Here is a 25,895-nt window from a genome sequence, read left to right as displayed (position 1 = left end):
TCCCTATCAAAGCGGGCATAAAAGAGGTTTAGGTCCTCAGCCAGAGTAGGACTATCGGCTGAGGGTGATGGTGTTCTCCTTTTGTAGTCCGTGATAGCCCTGATGCCTTCCCAGACCTGCTTTGGGTTTGTGATGTTCTCAAACCTGGCCTCGATACGCCTCCTGTGCTGCTGCTTGGCAGTCTTGATGCCTCTTCTCAGGTTAGCCCTGGCAGCACTGTATGCCTCCTGGTCCCCGGAGTTGAAAGCGTTGTTCCTCGTTCGAATAAGTTGTTGAACTCTGTGTGTCATCCAGGGTGGATTATTAGGGAACACACGGAGTCGTTTCCAAGTTGTTACATTGTCCACACAGAAACAGATGTAGTCCAAGACAGTGGAGGTGTAACTGTCCAATGCGACATGATTGTCAGTGTCCTGCACCTTGAATACCTCCCAGTCTGTGCAGTGGAAACAGTCCTGAAGCATCGGAATAGCATCCTGCGGCCATGTTCTCACGGTTTTGGTTGTAATCCCAGTGCTCTTGATCTTTTGTGTGTATATTGGGTGTAGCAGAAGGGAGAGATGGTCTGACAGACCCAGGTGGGGATAGGCCTGGGCTCTGTATGCGTTCGCCATGTTGGTGTACACCTGGTCCAAAGTTCTATCTCCTCTGGTAGCACACTTCACATTTTGGTGGAAATTGTGAAGTACAGATTTCAGGTCCGCGTGGTTAAAATCCCCAGCCGCAATAAAGACACTGTCCGGGTGTGCTACCAGGCTGTTATTGATGCTGCTGCTCAGTTGTGCTAACGCTAGCTTAGCATTAGCATCTGGTGGAATGTAAACAGCGCAGATGTAAACGGCAGAAAATTCCCGAGGGAGATAGAATGGACGGCACTTTAACACCAACAGTTCTACCTCTGTACTGCACAGTCTTTCCGTTACCGTGACGTTCGTGCACCAGAAGTTGTTAATATAGATGCACAGCCCCCCGCCGGTCTTCTTACCCGAGTCCGCTGACCTGTCGGCTCGATAGGCGGTGCGGCCTGCTAGATCAATAGCCACATCGGGAATGGCGCTGTCCAGCCAGGTTTCAGTAAAAATCATGCACGAACAGTTGTTGAAAGTCCGTCGAGTGGCGATCTGCAGTCGTATTTCATCCAGTTTGTAACGGATTGAACGGGCATTGGAGAGGAATATGGTCGGGAGTGGTGGTTTAAACGGACTAGCCTTTAGCCGTGCCCACAGGCCTCCCCGCCTGCCTCTCTTCTGCCTCCGCTCGCAGCGTCTCCTCCTGCGGCTTGCTGTTGCGGGTAGCCCCGGGGGTTGCTTGACGATCTCCGGGGGGATGAGATACTCGGATGTTAATTGAAGATCTCCACGGCTTAGTTGTAGTAGATCATCTCTATTATATTGAAGTAACCCCAGACTGTGTGAAATGATACACAGCACCACAGTACCATAGATTTCAGTTCAGCATTCAACACTATAATCCCCCAACAGCTCATTCAAAAACTGGTCCAGCTGGGGCTCAACACCTCACTGTGCAACTGGCTGTTGGATTTCCTCACCGGAAGACCTCAAGCAGTACGGGTTGGCAGTAATACATCCAGCACCATCATTTTAAACACAGGGGCCCCGCAGGGATGTGTGCTGAGCCCCCTCCTCTTCACTCTGCTGACCCATGACTGCACTCCATCATACAGCTCCAACCTCTTCATCAAGTTTGCGGACGACACAACGGTGGTGGGTCTCATTAGCAACAGGGATGAGACTGACTACAGAAGTGAGGTGAGACGCCTGGCCACATGGTGTGCTGACAACAATCTCTCTCTGAATGTGGAGAAGACGAAGGAGATTGTTGTGGACTTCAGGAGAATGCACACCCAACATGCTCCTCTGACCATTGACGGAGCGTCTGTGGAGAGAGTGAGCAGCACCAAGTTCTTGGGTGTGCACATCACAGAGGATCTCTCCTGGACGTACAACACCACAGCACTGGCCAAGAAATCACAGCAGCGTCTCTTCTTTCTCCGCAAACTAAGAAGAGCAGGAGCACCAGCCCCCATCATGCACACTTTCTACAGAGGCACCATCGAGAGCATCCTGTCGAGCTGCATCACTGTGTGGTTTGGAGCCTGCAATGCGTCCTGTCATAGAACCCTCCAACGCATAGTGAGAGCTGCAGAGAGGATCATTGGTGTCTCTCTCCCCTCCCTCCAGGACATTTACAGCACCCGTCTCACTAAAAAAGCCCTTTGCATAGCGGCTGATCCCACGCACCCAATGCAAAGCTTCTTCAAGCTGCTGCCGTTGGGGAGGAGACTGCGGAGTCTCCAGGCCAGGACCAGCAGGCTGAAGGACAGCTTCATCCATCAGGCTGTCAGGAAGCTTAACTCCCTCCCGATTCTGCCCCCTCTCCCCTCTCTCCTCCACGGTCTCACTGAACTCTGTCACACACACACAAACACACACACTCTCTGACTCACTCACTGGCCTGCACCAGTTACCAGTCACTTTGTGGAGCATTGGACTGCCATTACCTCATAAGACTTTGTTGTTACACTTTCTCTTACCGTACATTACTAAATCTCCATTTGCACTATTTGCCTATTTGCACTACTCTGCCTGGTTTACACTCAATGTCACTTACTCATTATATTGTATATTGTATAGCTTTCTTGTTATATGTAAAATTGTATTTATTTAAATTTTTACTTTTTAATTATTTTACTTGCATTTTTAATCACTTTTATATTTAAATATATTTAAATGTTCATTTGCTATTTATCTAGGGATTGAGAGTAACGCAATTTCTATTCTCTGTATGTCCTGTACATGTGGCAGAATCGACAAATAAAGTTGACTTGCGTCTGTGCGCGCGGCCATCACTACAATATACATGTTTTACAACAAAAGGAGTGTGTAAAACATGTATATTGTAGTGATGGCAGTATACTGTGTATATTTATACTGCCAGTATGGAAAATGATTATTTGGAAATGCTTAAAATGGAAATGATAATTTACTGTGAGGTGAGGTGTGGTTGGGGTGTGGACAGTAGTTGTGCTTTTGTAACGACGAGGGGGGAAAGAAGGGGGGAAAGAAAGAGGGAAAGAAAAACAGCTGAGAAGAGGGACGGGGGAGAAGGGCAAAAAAACAAAAACCAACAGAATAAGCAAAAAAAAATAAATACATATATCGATCACCTGGATCACCTGTTGAGAAAGAAAAAAGAAAACAAGCAGAAGAAAACGAGAGTAATAGAATAAACAACATCACAATGATATATGGGAACATGACAGTAAATACTAAATATTAAACATTATTGTGCAGCACGTAAGATCGACAGCGCACAGTGTGCTTTGAGGTAGGAGCCAAAAAGGGTGTAGTTTGTGAGTGTGAGCTCCCGTGTGTACACCCGTGAACATGGACGCGCTTGTTTTTAAAAGGTTCCTTCATGTAATGATCTGCTAGAGCAGGGGTGTCAAACTCAAATACACAGTGGGCCAAAATTCAAAACTGGAACAAAGTCGTGGGCTAACATTAATATTTATTGAAAAAAAAACTTCCTCCAGATATAAGAATGAATCTTTTCTTATGGACTCAAATAAGTTTTGCTGGAAAACTGAATATGGAACAAGCAAAGCTTAATACTAAACAATATATATATTAGCTGTATAATACCAGTAGGCCAGCTCTAATAGTAATTTGGTATGGCTTCGCGGGCCAAATGTAATTAGGCTGCGGGCCAAATTTGGCCCGTGGGCCAGAGTTTGACACCTATGTGCTAGAGGGTGTGGGGAGCCACTGCCCCGTCCTCCAGGGCATGAAGCAGGTATGGAGGAGATCAAAACTCCAGACATCCAGAGGCCCCCAGAACACAAGAGACCAAGGAAGACCAACAGAGGGGCAGCCGTCCCACTGTCCCAGAAAGAGCTGAGGAGAGTCCCAGATGAGGGGTCACTCAGCAGCCGCGGAGCAGAAGCCAGGGGGGTTGCAGTGATGCGCCCGTGAGCTCCGCCAGCAGCCAGCTGTGCCTGAGTGACCAAGCCCCAGGCCGAGAGGCCGCGGGCACCCCACCTCCGAAGTGGCCCGATGTGTACCTGGGCGCCCATCCCCGGACACAAAGAACCACCAACGCACCGATGTCTGAGGGAGTCCGCCACCGGCAGGGGAAGTGGTGGGGGGAGATAGGCCTCCAAACCTTGGAGGGCCTGATATGTCCCCAGAGAGGTGACGTCTGATACCCAACCTGACGTATAGACACAGACATACAGGCACACACAGATACAAACATCCATTCCCACCCTCATGCTCTCATATGCACTTACTCCACACTCAACCAACGTGGAGACAGACATAAAGCGTACTCTACGAACCGGGTCTAGGTACATTGCCCCTGGAGGGGGGAACTGCACCCAGACCCAGGCGGTGTTACCCTTTTCCCTGCGGTGGGGAGAAGCAGACCGACCCGACTCCACAGCAGGGAGGCCCTACATTTCAGACCCCAGTCGGAGGGCCAACTCCTCCTCCTAGCCCCCCGCTCCAGCAGGCCGCAGAGAACGGGGTGAGAGAAGACTCCAAACCTCCCTCCACCCGCTTATTGTAGTGTTGATGCATGTGTGTTCTAAGGTGCATTTAAAACCCAGGAGGGCATGGAGCTACCTGTCAGAGAGCAGCAGGTAAGCGCATAGCCCCTCCTGCTAGCCCTCAATGTCTACGTGTATTTAAAATTGAGAGGTGGGCAACGACGCCAGGGGTGAGGTGTACACCCTGATGGTAATTTGGATTCCGTGTAGCGTGTCCACCCCCAAGATCCTATATGCATGTGTAATGAGAGTGTGAGTAATGTGAATGTCTAAGTTGTGGGATAAAATTGAGGCAGAGGCAGCCAGAAGGGGACAGAGGGGGGGTTGCCTCCTCCCCACCTGATCATTCCTTATGTGTACTTAATCCGTGTGTTTCTGCTCAGTCAGTGTCAGATTGTCTGTTATCCTCACCTCATCTTTTCATAGTTTCCGTTATTGTGTCACTGTTTCATAGCCTGCCTAGTTACTCTGTGTTCATAGTTTTTTCATAGTTCTTCCACAGAGTGTCAGTCTTTTTAGTTTACACAGTGTTCTCAGTCTCCTTAGTTTCTCCTTAGTGTTCTCTAGTGTTTTTGTCATGCCATCAGCCACAATAAAGGCTCGCTTTATTTTTGGAAACCTAGTTCCATCTCTTCATTTAAAAAACAGTGTTAGCTAAAGCTAGCTACACATTGTGAGACAAACTGCACACAAAGAGTTTCTGTGTTTGCTGATATTTGTTGAGCTGATAGAAACGTTGCCTTTGAAATTACCTGAAGCAAAAAAACAAACAAACAAAAAAAAACAAACAAAACACTGACACCTCTGACTTTGGCACATGTCATCTCTTTTAATGCAACATCCCCTGTTAATTAATAAATGAACAGGACTGCAATTCATTTGTTACTGTTTAGGTTCAAATTAGTTTGATGTTTGAAGACTTGCAGTGACAAAATGATAATACCCTTCAAATGTGTTAAAACAAAATTAATGAGCCTGGTTTTAAAATGTAAGGAGTAGAAAGTAAAGATATTTGTTTAAAAATGTAGGGAGTAAAAGCAAAAAAGTAGTCAAAAAAATAAATACTTAAGTAGAAATTTTAGATATCTGTACTTTACACATTAGTGTACTTTGTTATTTCTGACCTCTGAAAATCAGTTTGTTTGTTTTTTTAGCTATTGCTAAATACAGAGGGTTTTTTTTCTGGAACTAGAAGATGTCTCTTAAAAAGTCTTATTCACCCTTCACTATTAATTTTGACTTTTTTTTTAAATAAATTTTCTGTTACAGATCATTCCAGTTGGGTGTTCCATATATGTGAAAAGTCTACAGAATGTTATAAAACCTGAAACTAATTCTATCTTAAAATAGGTTAATCAGCTGAATGAATTAGCTCCTACTGGTATGAGTGAAACACCTGGTCCTTTGCCTTTAATTTCCTCGTCGTGGGATCAATAAAGTCTTATCTTATCTTGATACTTACTTACTATTTACTAAGACAGACTTGTATGGGCAGATTGGCCCTGTGCTCCTAATACTGATGCATTCTTTAGCTAAATGTAAAATGTTTTCACTCCCTTTGTTGTGTCATGTGGGACAACAGTCAATTATTCTAAAACACAACACAAATGATTACATTTGTGCTGTAATGTATTTTCTTCATCAGATTAAGCAGTGGGCAATTACTGTGTGGATTAAATAATTAGATGCAGTTGTTACATGAAGCTGTGGGGAAAAACAACTCTAAAATGTATTGCTGACTGGCTTTCTCTATCCGTCTTTCTCCTTCAGTCTGTCCCTGATGCCAGCCCTATGAAGCGCTCAGCCTCAACTGTGACCCCACAGCGGCCCCAAGAGGTCAATTTAAGAGACTACACCCTGGAAAAACCAAGCCAGGAGAGAACCCACCACCATCACCGTCGCTGCCACCACCGTAGAGACCGAGACAGAGAGAACAGACAGAGGTTTTTAGATGCACCTTTGGCAGGTCAACCTCCCGGTTCTGCTGGTAAAGTCAGTCAGAATTTATTCACAAGCACTATCAAAATCACAGTGTACAAAGACATTCAGTATCATCTAGTCCCACTTCAGTATCATCTAGTCCCACTTAGTATTGGACTGTCCCATCATGCTATCCTATAATTTTATGTGATTGTTTTTAGTTCAGTTGCAATTCATTTATATGGTGCCAACTCACAACAATAGTTTCCTTTAAGGGGCTTTATATTATAGGACGCGTGATCTGCAATATTAGCAAGAGCCCCAGCTACTCACTAAGAACAAGGACTTGGGTGACGATGGGGTTGAAGAAGTCCCTTTTAACCAGAAAAAACCTCTAGAGCAGTAAGAGAATAAAAAAGCGGTGAAACAAAGGATCTGGAGGAGCAGTGCATAGTGGATTGTGATCCCCAGCAATCTTAGTGTCCAAGATGAAGACTCTGCTTCCCATTCTACTTTGGAATGCTCTGTGAACTACAGGTATACCTGCAGTCTGAGAGCAAAAGGATTTGGGGAGATTTATTAGGATTTATTTACGATAAATGATAACGACTTAAAATAGAGAGCCAATAAAGTGAAGCTTAAAAGGAAGACATATAGCCTCCCTCACATCCTAGTTTTTCGGCATTACTAAAATGTGTTCCTTATTTTGATAGTATTGCACAGATGAAATAAGGCAGTCTTGTTTCTTTAACATGCAAGTTAAAGGAGACAGACATTTGGGTCAAAAATAAAACTTAGAAGCAGAAAATGACACGTATTCCAGATATCCAGACTTTCATAGTCTAATCTGCATGTCAGTGGAATCACAATGTTTTCTGTTAACATCACCTAAGTAAGCTCATTGGGTGAGCATCACTTTGGTGAAGGTCAATAGGTTCACTCAACCTACTGAGTTCCTGTTTCTTTAATCTTTGACACTTAACTACTCCCACAGTTTTTGTGCTATTTTCACCATTCAAATTTTAAACTGTTCTGCTATTTCTGCTAATGCCAGCTACAGGGCTCTAGAGTGTGACCAATTTGGTCGCTTATGCGACTTAATTTCTCAATGGTGTGACTAAAAAAAATCCTAGGTCGCACTGGTGCAACCAGCTGTTTAGTACAAAAAAAGGTCTCCGCAACTCTGGAAGTCTCTGCGTGGTCAACAGCAGACACACATTATGCCCATAACATGGTTTAAACCAATCAGAGATAGTCAGTGTGTACTTTTGAAAGTGCAGGCGGATAGAGAGAGGTGAGCAGCTTGAATAAAGTGATATCGATTCATTGAATCCTGAATCAACTTTTAAATATAAATGTATTTTACCAGAAAGGCCAGAATCTCAGTTTAAACCTCACAAAACTATTTCAACAACCACCAACAAGCTAACAGTAAATAAGAACAGCTAAACGGATTCCACTCAAAGACGTAAACACAGAATGCGGCCCCGACACATCAGTGAAATGTCAGCTTTATCACCTGACGACATGTACATGGACGCGTTGATGCTGAAAGCTGACAGCTTACTGATTCTGATGCGTCGGGTCCATGCTTTGTGTTTACGTCTTTTTTTGCGCTAGATTATGATGCTGCAGGTTTTGTCACTCTCCAACCAAAATTGACTGCAGCAGCAAAAGAAGATCAAAACTTGTCTTCACATTTGATAAACATCATCATGAATTCCCTCTTACTTTTGCTGTTTTGCTTCCGCCACAATAAAATCACACTTGCTGCACAGTGCTTTTTCTCTCTCAGTGTACTTCTAGAACAGTTTTCTTTCTCAAATCTCTGTTTTCTGCATTATTCATTCGATTATTAAGCACAAGTCATGTACAGTGCTGTCGGCTGCTGTTTTGTTTTTCTCCAAAAATGACCTCCAACAAGAAAGCCAAATTTCTGCTGTTTAATAGCGAAGAAATGTAAACTTTTTTAAAATGATGCCAAATTGCAAAACAAGTGTCCCCTCTCCCCACTCCCTTTCAGCGGCAGGCAGCAGCAAACAGATCATCAGAGGCCGAGATGATGATTAAGTTTAACATTGTCTACAATGTCTACTACTGCCAAAGACTGCCAAAGCACTTTAAGAACAAGGACTTTCAGTAACTTATCTTTCTTGTAGAATGGTGCTCCAAATAAAGAACTTTGTGTTGACAAGACTGTTAGTTAATAATTTAAACATCGATATTGCCTATATCGATATTGCCTGTATTATTTTATTTTTTTTAAAGTGCACATGTAAAACTACAGTGTTAAGCGATGTTGTTGAAAAATTTGTGTGCACCTAAACTTTTGTGAAACCTTTGATTCAGAATATGAATGACTATCTGCATCTAACAAAAAAGTTAGGCGCACCAGTGTAACCATGGAAAAAGTTAGTCTAGAGCCCTGCAGCTCTATCTTTTGGTGCTCATAACTTTTATGCATTTTTAAATATTAAGCTTTTTAACTTTTCAACTCGTCATATCTTCTAAACCGGGGACTCCAGAGACATGAGCCTTGTGCCAATATCTTCAGACACTCCTGACGGTCACGGTAAAATAATTTTTTTTCATACCGTTTACCGTTTTCCCATGAATTACGTTTGTTTCAGGATAGGAAATCTGTCTTTGCCTCACTGAGATGAGCAGGTGCCCTGAGAGTGGGCAGCACAGGTTTGAATCCTACTTGTGGTTGTTGCCGCATTTCTTTCCTGCTCTCGCTCCTTCTGCTTTTTTTTTCTTTCTCGCTCCTCTTCAGTGTACCCTTTGAAATAAAGCAGATAGTTCCGCTTCTTCAGCTGTTTTTGGCACATGATTTCCACTACATGGCATTCACCCAGTATTTTTGCAGGAAATGCAACTTTTACTAGTTAACAAAGCAATTTGCAGTTCGGGAAAACGATAGATAAATGAATAAATAAACAATCAAGAAATCCTCCGATTTTCTTCGATGCCACCATCAGGTTAGCGTTTCCACTTTGCCATAAGTTTTTTGCTGCTTAGTGGCAGTTGGTTTGCACTGACTAAAGGCTCACCAAAGTAGTTCAGACTCTTGTCATCTGTCTTACAGTAGATTGCATTGCAACATAGTCACTGAAATATCTCTTCTTGACAGATATTTACCTGTTCAAATGTAAAAAGATACTCATTCATATTCTGAATCAAAGGTTTCAGATTCTGACACCTTTTGACAAGAAGGGCAGCTCTCTAGCACAGGGGTCCCCAATCCCAGTCCACGAGGGCCGGTGTCCCTGCAGGTTTTAGATGTGTGCTTGATCCATCACAGCTGATTTAAATGGCTAAATGACCTCCTCAACATGTCTTGAAGTTCTCCAGAGGCCTGGTAATGAACTAATCATGTGATTCAGATGTGTTGACCCAGGGTGAGATCTAAAACTTGTAGGGACAGCGGCCCTCATGGACTGGGATTGGGGACCCCTGCTCTAGCATCTTACCTGCTTCTTACATACTACTTCAAATATAACATGTACTGTCAGTTTAATATAGTTAAATACAAGGGGAAAACAATAAAACACATTATTGGAAAGAATATTAGGGACTTAACTTAAGTCACCTATAAAAACCTCTGATTTTAACGAAACATTTGACAAAAAATGCTTCTTGATTTTAATGTACAGTGGGGGGAAATAATTGCTAGCTCTCTGGCATGGAGGGGGACACACTGCTGAGGAGATCAGGAGGATTTTGATCTCAATAACCCCTCAATAAAAACCAACACACTATAAATAAAGCATAAAATCTAAACATATAAGTGTGAGGAGTTTCAAAAGAACAAGCACAGAAAATTAGTAAAGTCAAAAAAAAGGACAAAACAAGAGCAACATCCATCAAACGGTTAGTTACCACTTTGTCCGAGTTTTGTTGAAGTCCTGAATTCTGCGACTTTTCAGGAGCTCAGCTTCCCTTCTTTCCTAACCATGAGCCCTCCACTGAGCAGTAGTACTTCTCTGACTGTAGCAGATCACTCCTGTTATTGCTTCCAAGGTTGCTCTGTTAGAAGCTAAGGGTTAAAACAATTAAATTTGCACAATTAAATCCAGATACTTAGATTAAAGTGGATACTTATGTAAGTATCCACTTTTACTTGGTTGGCCAAGTAAATCATGTTAGCATCATAAAGCACTGTTTTAAACCATATTTATTTACAATTTGGAAAAAGAAATTTGGTGAATTAATTAGCAGTTATTCTGCTGTATTTGCTGTATAGCAGTAGAAATACTAAAAAAGGACACTGGAATCTTAAAGAACAGAAGAGTTCTAAAGCAACTTCTGAAACCTCTGTACTACTGTCCCATTAGTCCTGTTATATATTATCATATACCTTTTATCAATATTATCATATACCTTTTCTGAATAATTGAAAAAAACAAAAACAAAAAACGGTAGCCCCTTCTATTACTAGAACACGTTGCAAAGTTGCCTTCTGGTAGTTCAATCTCCTGACTACCTTCCCTCTCTTCGTTACCATCCGACTACACTTCTCTTCTATATATACTTCTACATGCACAGGAGTCTGATTATAATGCAGATATTGCACGTACAGTTAAGAAATGCACATTTCTGAGGTTGTGTTGTGGAAACATCCAGGTTTCAAGCTTCACTGTGATCCTCATGCACTCAAAGATCCTTTTTCCGGTGCACTTGGTACCCAATCTCGGGTGGGGGTGATGATACCTGTCGTCCTGCCTCCCCCTTGCTGTTGCAATCTCTAGCCATGAGAGTAGGTCCTTCTTCTGAATGTTGGAACACCAGTTGTTTCGCCGTCAATGCTGGATGCTGGATATCAAAGATTCCATAAGCCCCTCATCCTGTTCAAACTGCTGGGGTTACTTATGTAGTAGCATTGCAACAGCACCCTGTTTTTTATTTCTTTATTTCTTGCCCACTTACAGTAACGAATTAAAAGTAATCCCATTACTTTACTGATTACTTATTTTCAAAAGTAATTAATTACTTAGTTACTTAGTTACTTTTTAAAAACACGATTTACAACCTGAATAGGTTATAAAGCGATAGATTTTTCAGCCCAATTCTACTTTTTCTGCATAATCCATCATACAAAATGTAATCAAATGGAAAGGTCCCTTTTTTAAAACAGGTTTACCCTGGTGCAGTGTGCCGCAGCAGTCAGTGGAAGAATCCACGAGTTTCTCTGTGAATTTTCCATTACGTCGTAGCGCACTCGGTGTTTGCTTGGAAGTTTAGGGTTTTTTTTCGCTCTAAAAAGAAGTTTTCTTCCCACGCACAGCGGACACTAATGTTTTTGTCACTTTTTATGGAATCAAACTCAAAATAAGGTCAGTACTTCCACGCTTTAAATGCTGCACGCTCATACTCTCTCCCGCACTCGATATATGATCCACTGTTGATCTGCACACAGCTGTTGTCACGAACGTCACACTCGCTTACATCACTGTCATGAGACATTCTCGCAAAAAAATCACAGTTTTAGTAACGCAGCGTTCCTACGGGAAAGTAACGGTAATCTAATTACCGTTTTTGCAATAGTAATCCCTTACTTTACTCGTTACTTGAAAAAGTAATGGATTACAGTTACAAGTAACGCGTTACTACCCATCTCTGCCCACTTATGCCTCCTTGTTCCAGTAGCCCACTACGCTATCCAGCAACTATCTGCCTCTTGGTAGAATGGTGCAGAAATGGTTGTCCTTCTGGAAGACTGTTTTCACTCAACAGAGCAACTCTGGAGCTCTGTCAGAGTCATCTCTCTGATTAAGGCCTTTCCATTCCAAACTAATTCTAACCTATTAAATGCTTAATCGTTAATTAGATTAGAAATGACCTATGCTGTTTCTGTCATGACTGTTAGAATCTTTACCCCTACTGAAACACTGTATTAAACACTGGGGAGTAAGAAAATCTTAGGACTTGTCAGAAACACCCAGCAATATTTTCTTCCTTCACAGCTGCAGTGGGTGAGCCAGCATCGGAAACAACAGCCTCCAGAGAGCGAGCCCACGACCGTGGACGCTCCCATGAAAGGAAATACCATCATTCCTCTGCAGACAAACAGCGCTACTACTCCTGTGACCGCTATTGCAGCCGGGGACAGTGCCACTCGAAATCTTCCACCGCCAGCTGTGCTGGCTCTCCAAGTGAAGGGCTGGAAACCAGCAACAAGCAGGTGGGCAAGCATGTTCTTTTTGACTAAGGTCATCTTTGAGCTTTCATTTTTTAATGTCATTCTTGTTAGTTTAGCTTAAGGCGTCTTCTTTTTTTGCAAATCCCCCCATTTTCCACCATTTCTCCTCCTACTCATCATTCAAATAGACTTGGGCTTTCCATAATGACGATTCAGGTATTTGTTGCTTTAGGGGGGCCAACACGTAGGATAATATATTTTTCTATTTTTATTCAAATCAGGCTCTTTTATCCCCATTTTTACTTTCTTTTGAAAGAATTTATAAATGCAACTATACGGTTTGGATTGTTTTATACCTATGATTTGGCCCCTGTCTTCAATGATAAGTATGGCTTGGGCAACTCACTTCTTTTAGCCATGGACATATGTCACACTCTAGAGTATTACACAGTCCAGCTTCTCGTAACATATACTCACAAGTACAGTCAATGTTACCACAGGAATATTTGACTGTAGGATCAACTTTCAGAAGACAGCCATACAGCATTTATACAACATGCCTTATCCAGCTTGGTGTTAATGTTAAATAATCTAATTTGATAACTCAGGAGGAAAAGTGTGCTATCATCCTGGGTCCATCTGCCTGTCTGTCCATCCATCTATTTTCTTCCACTTATCCGGGACTGGGTTGTGGGGACAGGAGTCTAAGCACAGATGCCCAGGTATTCCTCTCCCCAGGCACCTTCTCCAGCTTATTCTGGGGAACACCAAGATGTTTTTAGGCCAGCTAAGAGATGGAATCTCTCAAGCATATCCTGGTTCTGCCTCCAGTGGAACATGCCCGAAGAAACTCACAGAGAAGGTGCCCAGGAGGCATTCTTGACAGATGCCCAAACCACCTCAACTGGGTCATTTTGATGTGGAAGAGTAGCAGCTCTAGTCTGGGCCTCTCTCAGATGGCTGAACTCCTCACTCTATTTCTAAGGGAGAGGCCAGCTACCTTTCAGAGAAAGCTGTTTGTACCCGTGATCTCATTCTTTCGATCATAGTGCCATTCCTGGTCTTGTTGTCATTTGCCACATGAGTGTTGCAGTCTCCCAGTAGGATGACATTCACCAGATAGAGCACCATTGAGCACCCCACCTAGTGAATCCAAGAAGTCTGGATACTCTGAACAGTTGCATAAGTGCAAACGACAGTCTAGACCTGTTCCTGAGTCAATGGCACAAGGAAACAGCTCTGTAATCCACCGTTAAAACCCTATGTACCAGTAGCTAGCCAAGTGGAAATGATAATACCCACCTCAGCCTGCTGTCACTCATCAAGGGAAACTTCAGACTGGAATCGAGCCTAGTCCCTCTCCAGGAGACTGGTTCCAGAACCTGAGCAGTGCGTTGAGGTGACCCCAAATATATTTAAGTATCTCTCAACCTCTAGCACTAGTTCAGGCTCCTTCCCCACCAGAAAGGTGACATTTTGTGTTCCAATATCCAGCCTTGATAGCCAGGGATTGGACAAGCAGGGCCCCCAACCTTGACTGCTGTGTGACAGACATTGAACCCAACCCCTAGTGCGCCTCATGCAGGTAATGGACTTACAGGAAGAAACTAAAATAAGTAAACTGCAGAGTTTTTTTTTTAGCTAAAATATGTGAAGGTACATTTATAGATTGTTTCAAGTGAAGTAAAAATGTGATTAAAAGAGCCTGATATGAAAGACGTGCTGTCTAGTACATCTGTATTGCTCCCTTAAAAGCAAGAGAGGCACAAGCTGATCTGATTGAGTAGGACATGAAATGGTGGAATTTAGAGCAATTTGAAAATAAATTAGTTGACTTAATCTGAAAAATAAAGGTTTACATTGAAAAAGTCTCTTACCACAACTTCCACTGGTAAGAAGGATGAATGAAAGAGTGCAGAACACAGTGAGAATCAATGAGGTAACAGATAAGTGAGATTAAGAAAAGCGAGAAAAAAAAAACAATGCAAACTGGAAACTTTAAAGAATAGCAAAGCATAACACTATTTATCCACATAGTGTTATCTGACAGTTTTTACATCATATACACTTAACCTGTGCATGTATTTTAGATAACTGGGAACCTTTTCCATTTCAGCTGGGTGTTACAAGTCAATTAGTGCCGGTGAAAAATATTAACTTATCAATATCAGCATTTAATATAAATACAATATATAGTAAAAGTCTTGAGCCACCCTTCATTTCTTTATATTTTGCAAGAAAATTTTAAATAAGAGTAGTAATTTATTGAAACATACAAAGATGGAAATACAGTATATATGGCAAAATAGTGTTTGTACAGTTAAAACAAGCTTAGAACTCAGTATTTTGTACTAATGTCTAAATGTTCCCTACAAAACTTGATTCTTTTCATTTCTTAAGTATTCTTCAGGAATAGTTCTCCAGCTTTCTTGACCTGTTTTTTTTTTTTAAGTTATTTCCAAGATGATCAAACTTCACTTCAGTATTGTTGAAGTCCAGGCTCTGTGGAGGCATGGAGTCCTGCTTTGCTTTTACTGCATTGGCAGTATATCTGGGACCATTTTCATGCTAAAAGATGACGCTCTTGCCATTCAGAAGATTTTAAGATTTTGTTGCAAATTGCATCAAAATCTGGCTCTGCTTTTCTGCTCTCATAATTCCATCAGTTTTAACAAGATCTCCAACACCATTAGCTAAAATGCAACCCCAAACCATGACCATACTTTACAGATGCCTGTAGACACTTACTCTTGCAGTGAATATGTGTTCCACTGTAAACTTTGTATTACTTAAGTCAAGTTGAATTGACTCGATATATTTGAATAAAAGCAGAATAAAAGACTGCTTTTTGTCACATTACCATATATATTACAGAGCATCAGCAAATGTGTGATATAGACAAGCAGAAATTAAATGCAGACTGTTGTGATTGCTCTGCATGTTTTTAGTGCTTTCTTCTCTGTCTGCTTTCAGTATAGCCTCTCATGACCTTTCGCTTTTCTTCCCACTTTGTCTTTTTCATCATGTCCCTCTGTGATTATCTATCCATTTGTGCGTCTTTATTTTTGTCTTCTCTGTCCCTCTTATGTTTGCTGTTATCTTACCATGTACATGTATTTTGGTGTCTTTCTTTTCTTTTCTTCCCTTGGGTGGCTCTGTACTTATACATATTCTTCCCATTTTCCTTTCTTCTCTGGCATATTTTCTTTTTCCTCATCATTTCAAATTGCTTGTCCAATTTTCATCTAGGGCAGTGGTTGGGTTAAAGGCAGCCCAGTGGCACTGAGCTCCAATACTAGCACGTCAAGCCGTGGACGTCGGCAGCTCCCCAAGATCCCCCACACCCCGCGACCCGGGGTGGCTTACAAGACTGCCAATTCCTCTCCTGTGCATTTTGTGTCCAGCCAGACCTCTCTGAGTCCCAGCCGGCTAAGCCGTGGCCTCTCAGAGCACAATGGCCTCCGTTACAGCGGCTCTCACCACTTCCCCTGCCCCGTCACTCGTATCAGCTCAGAGCCCTTCCTGGGCCAGGGCAAGGCTCTGGGTAGCCTCTATGGCAGCCTCCGGGACCAGCTGCAAGTCTTCCAGGATATGGCGGCGCTGTCTCCCAGCCCCTGTGCTGGACACTCCTCTTGGAACGCACTGCCTCACATGATGGGAGCCTTGTCTCCTGCTCAACAACAGAACATTGGTATGCCCAATGGGTACCACATCAGCTTTGGGGGTAGCACCAGCCCAGGCTCTGGCATCAGGCCACCCAGGTGTTACCAGGAGGCAGTAAAGGATGAATGGTGCTAGCATGGCTTTAAACAAACCTTTTTAATGCATTTTTGAGGAATTGTGATGAGTTTTATCATCTTCTTTGAAGGCTTTAGTTTACAGCATCACTGTATGTGTTTTAATGCTTTATTGTAATCCTAACTTGGAGATCTTAAGTTATGGAGAACATCTGAGGAGAATGCTTTAAGGGGGTAATATTTGAATGTGAATAGAAAAGTATCCTCTTTATCAAAGCGCTTGTAGCAGAAAGGCAGACTTTTTGTCAGTATCAAATGTCTTACAGTGTCTGTTTTTGATTTGCTACTGACACCACCATACTGATCCTGAAGCAACTTTCCATACAATATATATATATTATATGGAAAGTATATATATATATATTAGGGGTGCAACGATACACAAAATTCACGGTTCGGTTCGATACTTTGGTGTCACGGTTCGATATTTTTTCGATACAAAAAAAAAATGTTCATGCCTTTTTAATTTGTCATTTATTAAAATTATAAATATATATTTTAACACAAAAGTACAGTTTTTAAATTTAACCCTAACCCTTGTGCGTGTTGTTTTTTTAGCTCGTCATATTGCAGCCACAGAAATTCTTTTGTCCATGAAACCATAAAGCTGCACTTTCTTTTTGCCTTATAGTCTGATTTGTCATAACTTCTCCGTTTTGTGGTAAGCTTTTCTTTGGCTGTCACTTCTTCACCCTGACCTGTCTTATTTGGCTCAGCAGAACTAAAATATATATCTGTCTGTGAAGGTTCTCAATCATCCAGGTCATCGTAGTGAAATATATATCCTGCTGCACTCACATAAGCTCAGTGATTCTCTGCGCGATCAACCTCTCACATGTTTAAGCTGCGGGAGATTTCACTTGTCATGTTTGCATAGTAAGCTAACAATTAATAAGACGATGTCAGAGGAATTGGTGCACAAATTATCATCACTCACAGATCAGTGCTGTCGCTCTCTATACACAGTTCGCGCGATTGCAAAGTGAAAGCAAAAAAACAAGCGCAAATTCAAACACGATTTCAATATGTCACATATTGACAGTGGCTCACCCAATGACATAATTACCCAGCTACATTTCTGAAAGAATGCAAAAGCATTGACATATATTTTTCCTTCCTACAATAGCCCGACAGGCAGGGGAGAGATAGCCCCGGGACGTCGGGCTAGCGATATTGCGAGCCCTGTATCTGATTGAGGAATCACTCATCTTTGGAAAAGAGAGTTTATTACAGAGAAATGTCTCTTTCCAAAATAAAAGCTATACTATCCGCTTCTTCTGGGCTATATTCTCAGCAGCATATTAAACATATCAGGTCTCCATAAGGAGAATCCTGTGCTAACTGCTGTCTAAATGACTCGGCTAAAGTTTGTAGCATGCATGCTTGTTGTTTTTGTCTTTGCACTAGGATGATGTCGGTGTAAATGTGCAGTCATATTCGTTGTGTTCCCACTAGTGCTTTCAGGTTAATCTCGTTGAAATAACCTTAACGCCACAACACGGCAAATCTCCGTTAACGAGCTACCCTATACAGAGGGGCTAGACGGCCAACACGTTAACGAGCTAACTGCGCTAACACACTAGCTCCCACCCATGTAATTGAGCATTGCATGGCACATCCCAACATACTGTTTTACTTTAGTCCATGACTCGCTTACCTTCAGGGTCATACGTCACATGAAAACCAAAATAATTCCAAACGCCAGATCTGAATGAGGGTGGGGAGGTCCACTTCTGTCTCGCTAGCTTGCCCTGCGCTCTTCCTTCTGACCATCCTGTCTGTGTTGAGTGCTCAGTGAATCTGCGTTCGACTACTCCGCCTAGGCTGCACTCTCGAGCCTAGGCGGAGTAGTCAAATGCAGATTCACTGAGCGCTCAACACAGACAGCATCGTCAGAAGGAAAGTTGATAAAATAAATTACAAATTTTGTATTGTTCTTTTTTTTTCTCCCCTTTGGTTTTCTTTCTTTCTCTCCCCCTCTTTCTTTCATTCTTTCCCCCTGTCCTATCCCACAGTCATGTCTGTCCCGTTTGCAACTGAAAATAAAATAAATTCATAATTATAATAAAGGTCAATCAAATGGACCAATATGATGATCCACTTAAAATAAATCCTCTTGGCATCTTTCTTGGCCTCAAGACAACAATTCTGATGGCTATAGATCCAAACGGGACACAAAAAAAAAAAAGTTCTCAAGAGAGGACATCCTGGCCACTCCAATTTAGCTCCAAAGAGGCAGGGAATCACACAAAAATAAGTTAAACTGAAAGAGGTTCTCAGGAGGCTATGACCATTACTTGCTGTCAGTTGTTGCATTTCAGAGTCAGATGGTGGTGTCAACACTGTAAGTCACAGGATCAGGACAAAAATCAAGTCAGTAGTTTAATGAAATGGTATTTGAAAACCTCAGACATGACACTGTACAGATAGCTGTGCTGTCTTTAGCTTTGGACTTTACCATTCCATGATGATGCCTAATCCTTTTCAACATTCCCTCAGTGGAAAAGATGGAATTCATACCGCTGCAGAATTTAGGAATGAGATAGCGCGTGGTAGTGGAAATAGTTTTGTTTGTTTGTTTGATTGTTGTTGGGATTTTTTTTACCTCAAATTTTCCTTTCCTTTCCTTGATGTTCTTTCTCCATTGTGCACATTTTATACAATATGAGGAAAAACAAAGGAGTGTTTTATGTGAACTGCTTACAGTTTGCCATTGTTTCAGGTCTAATGTTTCTTACAGACTTCTTTGCGATGTTTTAAGACTAAGTGCCTCTCCTTTTAGATAGAAAAAGATGCAATGTCACTGTTTTCTGATGCAGCCACATGAAAATAGATGTTGGATTCATTATATATATCTAGCTCTGCAGGAAAATGTGTTGTATAGAAAGCCTTATCTGCAAGCAGAGTCAATATCTACACTTAAAAGACAGGAGTGAAAAATTAAGTTCTGTTTTTTTTTCTATGTGGTTGTTTTTGATACCATGTAGTCATGTGGGTGGGAACTTAAGGATCAGCATTGTGGAAACGCTATGCTGGGATTTAATTATGAAAACGATAAATATATCATTCAATTTAAATTAAAGTCAGAAACTTAATTTGCATGCTAAAATGTTAGAACTGGTTAACTACCTGATATAACCTCTTTGTATATTTTTGGTAACGATGTCACAGTGAGAGTCACAGTGCAAGTATCTTATTCAGGTGGTAGAGTGTGAGTTGGGTCAGCTGCAGTGGATGGGTGTAGTTGGTTGTGGCTGTTTACTACCCAAAGTAGCAAGGATTGCTACTTTTTTTTTTTTAATCCATTTTTTGTCCATTTAAATGGACACAAGCTATGTCTGTGACTGTATGTCTGTGTGTGTCTGAGTGTGCGCGTATCAGTTGTTGTTGAGATACTTGACATTTCTGGGTCATTTTTTTCACCTTTTCACATGTATCAAAAAAATTATATTGTAACATCATGCCCAGTAACTACTGTATAATGCAGTTTTACAGCAGTGATCCAATTTCTTTAGAATAATCATTAGAAAAAAGGGCAGTACGGTGGCATGGTGGTTAGCACTGTTGCCGCACAGCAAGAAGGTCCTGAGTTCAATTCCACCATCATGAATGAATGTGAGTGCGAATGGTTGTCTGTCCCTGTGTGTTGGCCCTGCGACAGACTGGCGACCTGTCCAGGGTGTACCCCGCCTCTCGCCCTATGACAGCTGGGATAGGCTCCAGCGCCCCCCGCGACCCTGAAAAGGATAAGCGAAAGTGAATGGATGGATGGATGGATTAGAAAAAAGGTCTTATACCAGCCCCTATCTTCACAGAGTAAAGAAAATAAAAGAGGCAGAGTGAATTACTTTTTCTTTGTTTCTTTTCACCGAATTTCATGTCTGTGCCTTGAGCACTTGAGCATCAACTGTTGGATTGAATATGGAGAAAGATATCAGTATATATCTTTTCTGGTCAGAAGGATAAACACCACTTTTAACCCTTAATAATGTATCCAATGTTTTTCATACTAAGCCCCACAAATGCTATATGGACATTGTGGTGAGTCAGAATTAACACTGGCTGGTAAACAGTGTGACTTTTCATATGATCACCAAAACAATTTAATTAATAATTAATTGTGAATAATTCTGACCCCACACAGTGTTCTGACAGTTGTTTATAATTTTTATTTATGCTACACACAGAAGCACTCAGCTTTGGCACCAGCGTCCCAGCTTTTCACCTGACCTCACACACACCTCTCTCCTTCTGGTGTCTGACATCACTATAAAGAAGGAAAGACCTCATTAGATGAATAACCTTCACCTGTGCCTCCAACCTCCCTGGTTGAGCTCACTGCACCACACCTTCCCTGCAGCCTCCGCCACAGCCTATTAATGTGGCGGAGGATCAGACCTCCGCCACATTAATACTCAACAGTGTATGATTACAGTGTATACCATTTTGGCCTGACAAACATTCTGCACGAGCTTGTTTGCTTTCTAGTTAAGTGCAAAAGTTGCACTAAAATGATCAGCATTTCCACAGTCAAACAATTAAATTGTTTGCTTTTCAAGGCAAATTACCTTTAGGTAATTTATAGGAAAAATCTAATTTTCAAAAGAAAATCCCACATGGATGGTTTAAGGAAACATTATATCAAGGATATAGTGTCATTTGTAAAAGGGCATTGATGTTTGGAGCTCTGAAGTAAGTGTGTGTGTTTTGTTTTTGCCTTTGCTTTTTGTTTTTTAGGGGGGTGGTTGTCTACATTGTTAGATATAAAATGTATATATATTTGTCTTGTCACATTTCAACTTCACAAAGTATTTAAATTTTGCAAATACCCCTTTCTTCTGCATACAACAGACAAGGATAAACAATAAAACTTAGCTGACCTGCTCTGCATAGCCAAGAAAAATATACTGGCTTTCACTCAATATTTTAACATAGATGCAACAATAATTAAACCTCTTAAACTGCAAATATCAGGCAGTTTAACTTTTCATTTTTTCATTTTTCACGTTTCATTTTGAAACCATTAAAACATATGCCATTTTTGCAACTATGACTCCTCCTAAGACATCACTTAAGACCAGAGTTGGGCGCGTTACTGTAATCTGATTACTTTTTTCAAGTAACGAGTAAAGTAAGGGATTACTATTGCAAAAACGTGATTAGATTACCGTTACTTTCCCGTAGTAATGCTGCGTTACTAAAACCGTGATTTTTTGCGAGAATGTCTCATGACAGTGACGTAAGCAAGTGCGCCGTTAGTGACAACAGCTGTGTGCAGATCAACAATGGATCACATATCGATTGTGGGAGAGAGTATGAGCGTGCAGCGTTTAAAGCGTGGAAGTACTGACCTTACTTTGAGTTTGATTCCATAAAAAGTGACAAAAACATTAGCGTCCATCGTGCGTGGGAAGAAAACTTCTTTTTACAGCGAAAAACTTCCAAGCAAGCACCGAGTGCGCTACGACGTAATGGGAAACTCACAGAGAAACTCGCGGATTCTTCCACTGACCGCGGCACACCTGCACCAGGGTAAACCTCCGCCTACCGCAGTCCTGCTTTACAGGTGAAAATAGAGCAACAGGACCGCTGAGTCTTTGACTTTATTTATTTTCTGCTGTGTTTTACTTGCATCTATTTGAAAGAGTGAGTGTAAACACAAAAAATACTTTATTTTATGTGCTGGAATGTGTAGAAAATAGGTTTAAATGTTAAACTAATTTATTCAAGTCAGAGAATGTTGCGTATAATTAAATCTTTGCTTGATGCATAAAGTTAAGATTAAAATTGATAAAACAAGTTAAAAAAAAGAGACTTTTCCATTTGATTACATTTTGTATGATGGATTATGTAGAAAAAGTAGAATTGGGCTGAAAGATCTATCGCTTTATCACCTCTTCAGGTTGTAAATTGTGTTTTTAAAAAGTAACTAAGTAACTAAGTAATTAATTACTTTTGAAAATAAGTAATCAGTAAAGTAACGGGATTACTTTTTTGGGGAAGTAATCAGTAATTAGATACGGATTACTTTTTTCAAGTAACTTGACCAACACTGCTCAATATTTTTGTCTAGCCCAAAAGTCAAATTTGCACAGCATACAACATAGTCAAGTACCCTTTTGCAGCAAATGTGAAGTTATTGCTTAATGATAAGCAATAACTTATCATTAAGTTATTGCTTAATGATAAGTTATCGCTTTCTCGTTTCTCACCGCCATGCTTTCTCGTTTGTCTCGTTTTGCACTGTCCGGCATCTGTCTTTTGTCAGTGACGTAAAAGATGGATTTAATGTGACATGCCCATTCAAACAGCAGTCGCTTTCTAAAACATCAGATATGTATCGGATTCAGTACCACATATGAAAGTGGACTAGGTCGGATTTGAAAATATCGGATTTGTGCTGTTTAAACTGTCATACCATGATCGGATATGGGTCGCATAGGGTCAAAAAAGTCGCATTTGATGCTCTTTCACCTGCAGTGTGAACGTAGCCTTTGTTGCAGCATCCCCAGTACCTCTACTTCCTATGGCCTTGCTTTTAATCACAATCTTAAAAAGGCTAGTGTTGCTATATTGATGCATATGCAAAAGTCTGGTGACTTCCAAATCATTCATAATCTTTGAAAGTATGCTGCTTACACATATAAATCTTGTATTTCATTTCAGGGTTGTACCCAGAGCTTGCAGATTGTTGACTAGTTGGCTTGTACAAAACACAGTGAGAGGATTGTAACCAGGCAACAGATCCACCTGACCACTGAATAATACTATCATAACCCAAAAATGCCAGATTCAAAAGAACACTTATTTTGAAATATTCAAGTAGAATCTGTATCAAACTAACAATACTTCCACATTGATTGTAACATATTAGTGTGCAATTAACCTCCTAAGACCCAAACTCTTTCATGGCATGCATTTTTAATTTAACTTTGCTATTTGGGGTGATTGGGACCTGATGCAAAACAAAGAATTATCTTTTTGCCTGACTTTTTTCTCTCTCGCAGAGCTGGATATCCACATATGAGGACATTTGTTTTAAATTTTGACAGAACAGTGGCAGTATAATATCCTTGTAAGAGTTCAGGCCCTTGTGGAGCAAAATTTAGTTTTGTGGTCTAGACAACCCAAAATGTAATGTCCACATATGTGGACACCAGGCCCTACGAGGTTAAACATAGTTTATTTCCAAACCCCATGCGTGAGATATTTTGTCCTCTGCATTTAACCAATTCATTTAATAGGAAGAAAGCTCCAGCAGACCCGGGCTCAGGGACAGGTTCAGTAACATCCCCAGCCAGTCACCACAGATGGTACACTGCACTGCACTTTGCTCTGAATTTCATATGCAGGCTGACTTACACACAAGCAATCTCTGTTTTATGCAACTTGGTGGATTGTCTCTGATGAAATGCCTATTGATGTGCTTTTACATGAAGGACAAGATGTTAAACTCTGAAGCACCTGACTGACTAGTAGAGGAAGAGAGACTTTGTCCCTTCAGCTGTTAGGAGGGAACAGCCAGGGGGTTTGTTTAACCACAGCAACACACACTACAGGGGCCTGACACAAGCTAAAGACAGTTGAGTAGGGCTATGCAACAAGAAAAGCTGGTTTCTCCATCCATCCTGTAGCATTACACGCTGGTCTCTTCAGATTTAGGCTTCAGCATGATTGTGACCAAATATTTTATAAAAAATGCTATGAAAAAAAGTGAAACACAAACAAAAAAGATTTAAAATGCATAAAGGCACAAAGACTAAACAAGAATATTTAAAATTGTAGCAACTTTGTATGAATATTTGCATGCATAACATTTACCTTTACACTTTAACTGTGTCAAATGTAGATCCCATAGTTCCAAGAGGGATGAGGTGTGTCCTGTTAGGTCACCATAACAGGTTTTCGTAAATAAACACTGTCAAAGTCATTCTTTTAGTGTAAGACATATGCTTTTGCAGATACAATCATTATTTTAACAGTTTCAACATATAATGCCAAAAAGAAAAAAACATCTCAAAATACCTGTATTGTGTCTGTATTACATTAAAGAAAAATATACCTTTGACCAAGTCTGGACCAGTCAGCCTCCACACATTAGAAGCAGTCCAACAGCTTTATTCCTGAATAACACTGACGGTGTAAATGTGGGTTTTCTTCTTGAAAAAAATACAGACGTATGCATGTTCTAACAGTGTATGTGCATGTAATATACTTACTTACTTTTAGATATCATGTGTCCTTTTGTTGTTACTTTTTAATATTTGATATAAACTGTGGGGTTTGTTGAAAAGACAAATTTCTATTGGAAAAAACAGTATTGAACATTACTGGTAGTTCCACTCCTTGCAGAAGACGAGGAACATTCCTTTCTTTGGGTCTTGGGATTCAGTGAAATGTTTGTTTGCGTGAATTTATGTTTGTTGACCAGACTTTGAATTCTGTTGTTGTTTCTACATTATACATTTTGTATGAAACAAAGCTCCTTGAAATAAAAAAGATGAAATCTAAACCATGTGTTGTTATATTTGATCTGCTGGATAAACAATATAGATGCCATCAGCTGTCTTGTTCATGCCATTCAAAGATGTGCTCAAAAAGAGAAAACTTCCTTTTAACGCAGTGTAAGATATTCAATTATCCCAGTCCCCAAGAAACCCTTAATCACTGTTTATAAAGACTACAGATCAGTCTGTAGTGCTACCAGATCAGCACTACAGACAGTGCGTTTCTCACTGTTACATGCGCCGATATCATGCACATGATTGTATTGTTAGATGAGGCCATCCACATTATAACAGGGCCTGTGCTACTGGCTGAGGGCAACTACAATTCACCAGTGCTTGTCATGCCTTCTGAGGACATCTACATTTCACCAGAGCCTGCTTTGCCTGCTGATACCATCCACATTATACCAGGGCCTGTGCTACTGGCTGAGGCCAGCTAAATTTTACCAGGGCGTATGTTGCTGGCTGAGGCCATCTACATTTCACCAGGGCCTGTGTTGCTAGCTGTGGCCATCCACAATACACAAGGGAGTGTGTTGCTGGCTGTTGCTATCCACAATGAACAAGGGCCTCTGCTAGTTGCTGATGCCATCCACATTTCACCACGGCCGGTGCTCCCTGTGAGGCCAACTACATTTCACCAGGGCCTGTGCTACTCGTTGATACCATCCACATTTCACCAGGGCTTGTGTTGCTGGCTGATGCGATCCACAATACACAAGGGCCTGTGCTACTGGCTGAGAACATTGACATTACACCAGGGCCTTTGGTGCTTGCCAATACCATCCACATTTCACCAAGGTCACTGTTGTTGGCTGAGGCCATACACATTACACCAGGGCCTGTGATCCCGGCTTCTACCATCCACATTACATCACGGCCAGTGCTTCCTGTGAGGCCATCATCACCACACCAGAGCCTGTGGTGCTGGCTGAGGCCATCCACATTGCACGAGGGCC

At 41.4% G+C, this 25,895-nt stretch overlaps 1 protein-coding gene across 1 annotated transcript in view; it reads left to right on the top strand.

Moving 5' to 3' along the window:
• The window catches only part of LOC146562171 (voltage-dependent N-type calcium channel subunit alpha-1B-like), a 349,202-nt gene extending 324,261 nt beyond the window's left edge, over positions 1-24,941 (top strand). Inside the window, exons 47-49 of the mRNA XM_085293681.1 lie at positions 6,341-6,557; positions 12,457-12,674; positions 15,882-24,941. Of these exons, the coding sequence (XP_085149807.1) occupies positions 6,341-6,557; positions 12,457-12,674; positions 15,882-16,430 (984 nt within the window). The 3' untranslated portion in view covers positions 16,431-24,941. The remainder of the gene's footprint in view (positions 1-6,340; positions 6,558-12,456; positions 12,675-15,881) is intronic.
• Positions 24,942-25,895: the final 954 nt, after the last annotated feature.

This window comes from Mchenga conophoros, linkage group LG12, assembly GCF_057382185.1.
Source record: "Mchenga conophoros isolate Kocher_MC1m ecotype Shallow Benthic linkage group LG12, M_conophoros_male_GT1.1, whole genome shotgun sequence".
Classification (NCBI taxonomy): Eukaryota; Metazoa; Chordata; class Actinopteri; order Cichliformes; family Cichlidae; genus Mchenga; species Mchenga conophoros.
Note: the sequence above shows the minus strand (reverse complement) of the source record. Positions and strands in the feature narration are given on the sequence as shown.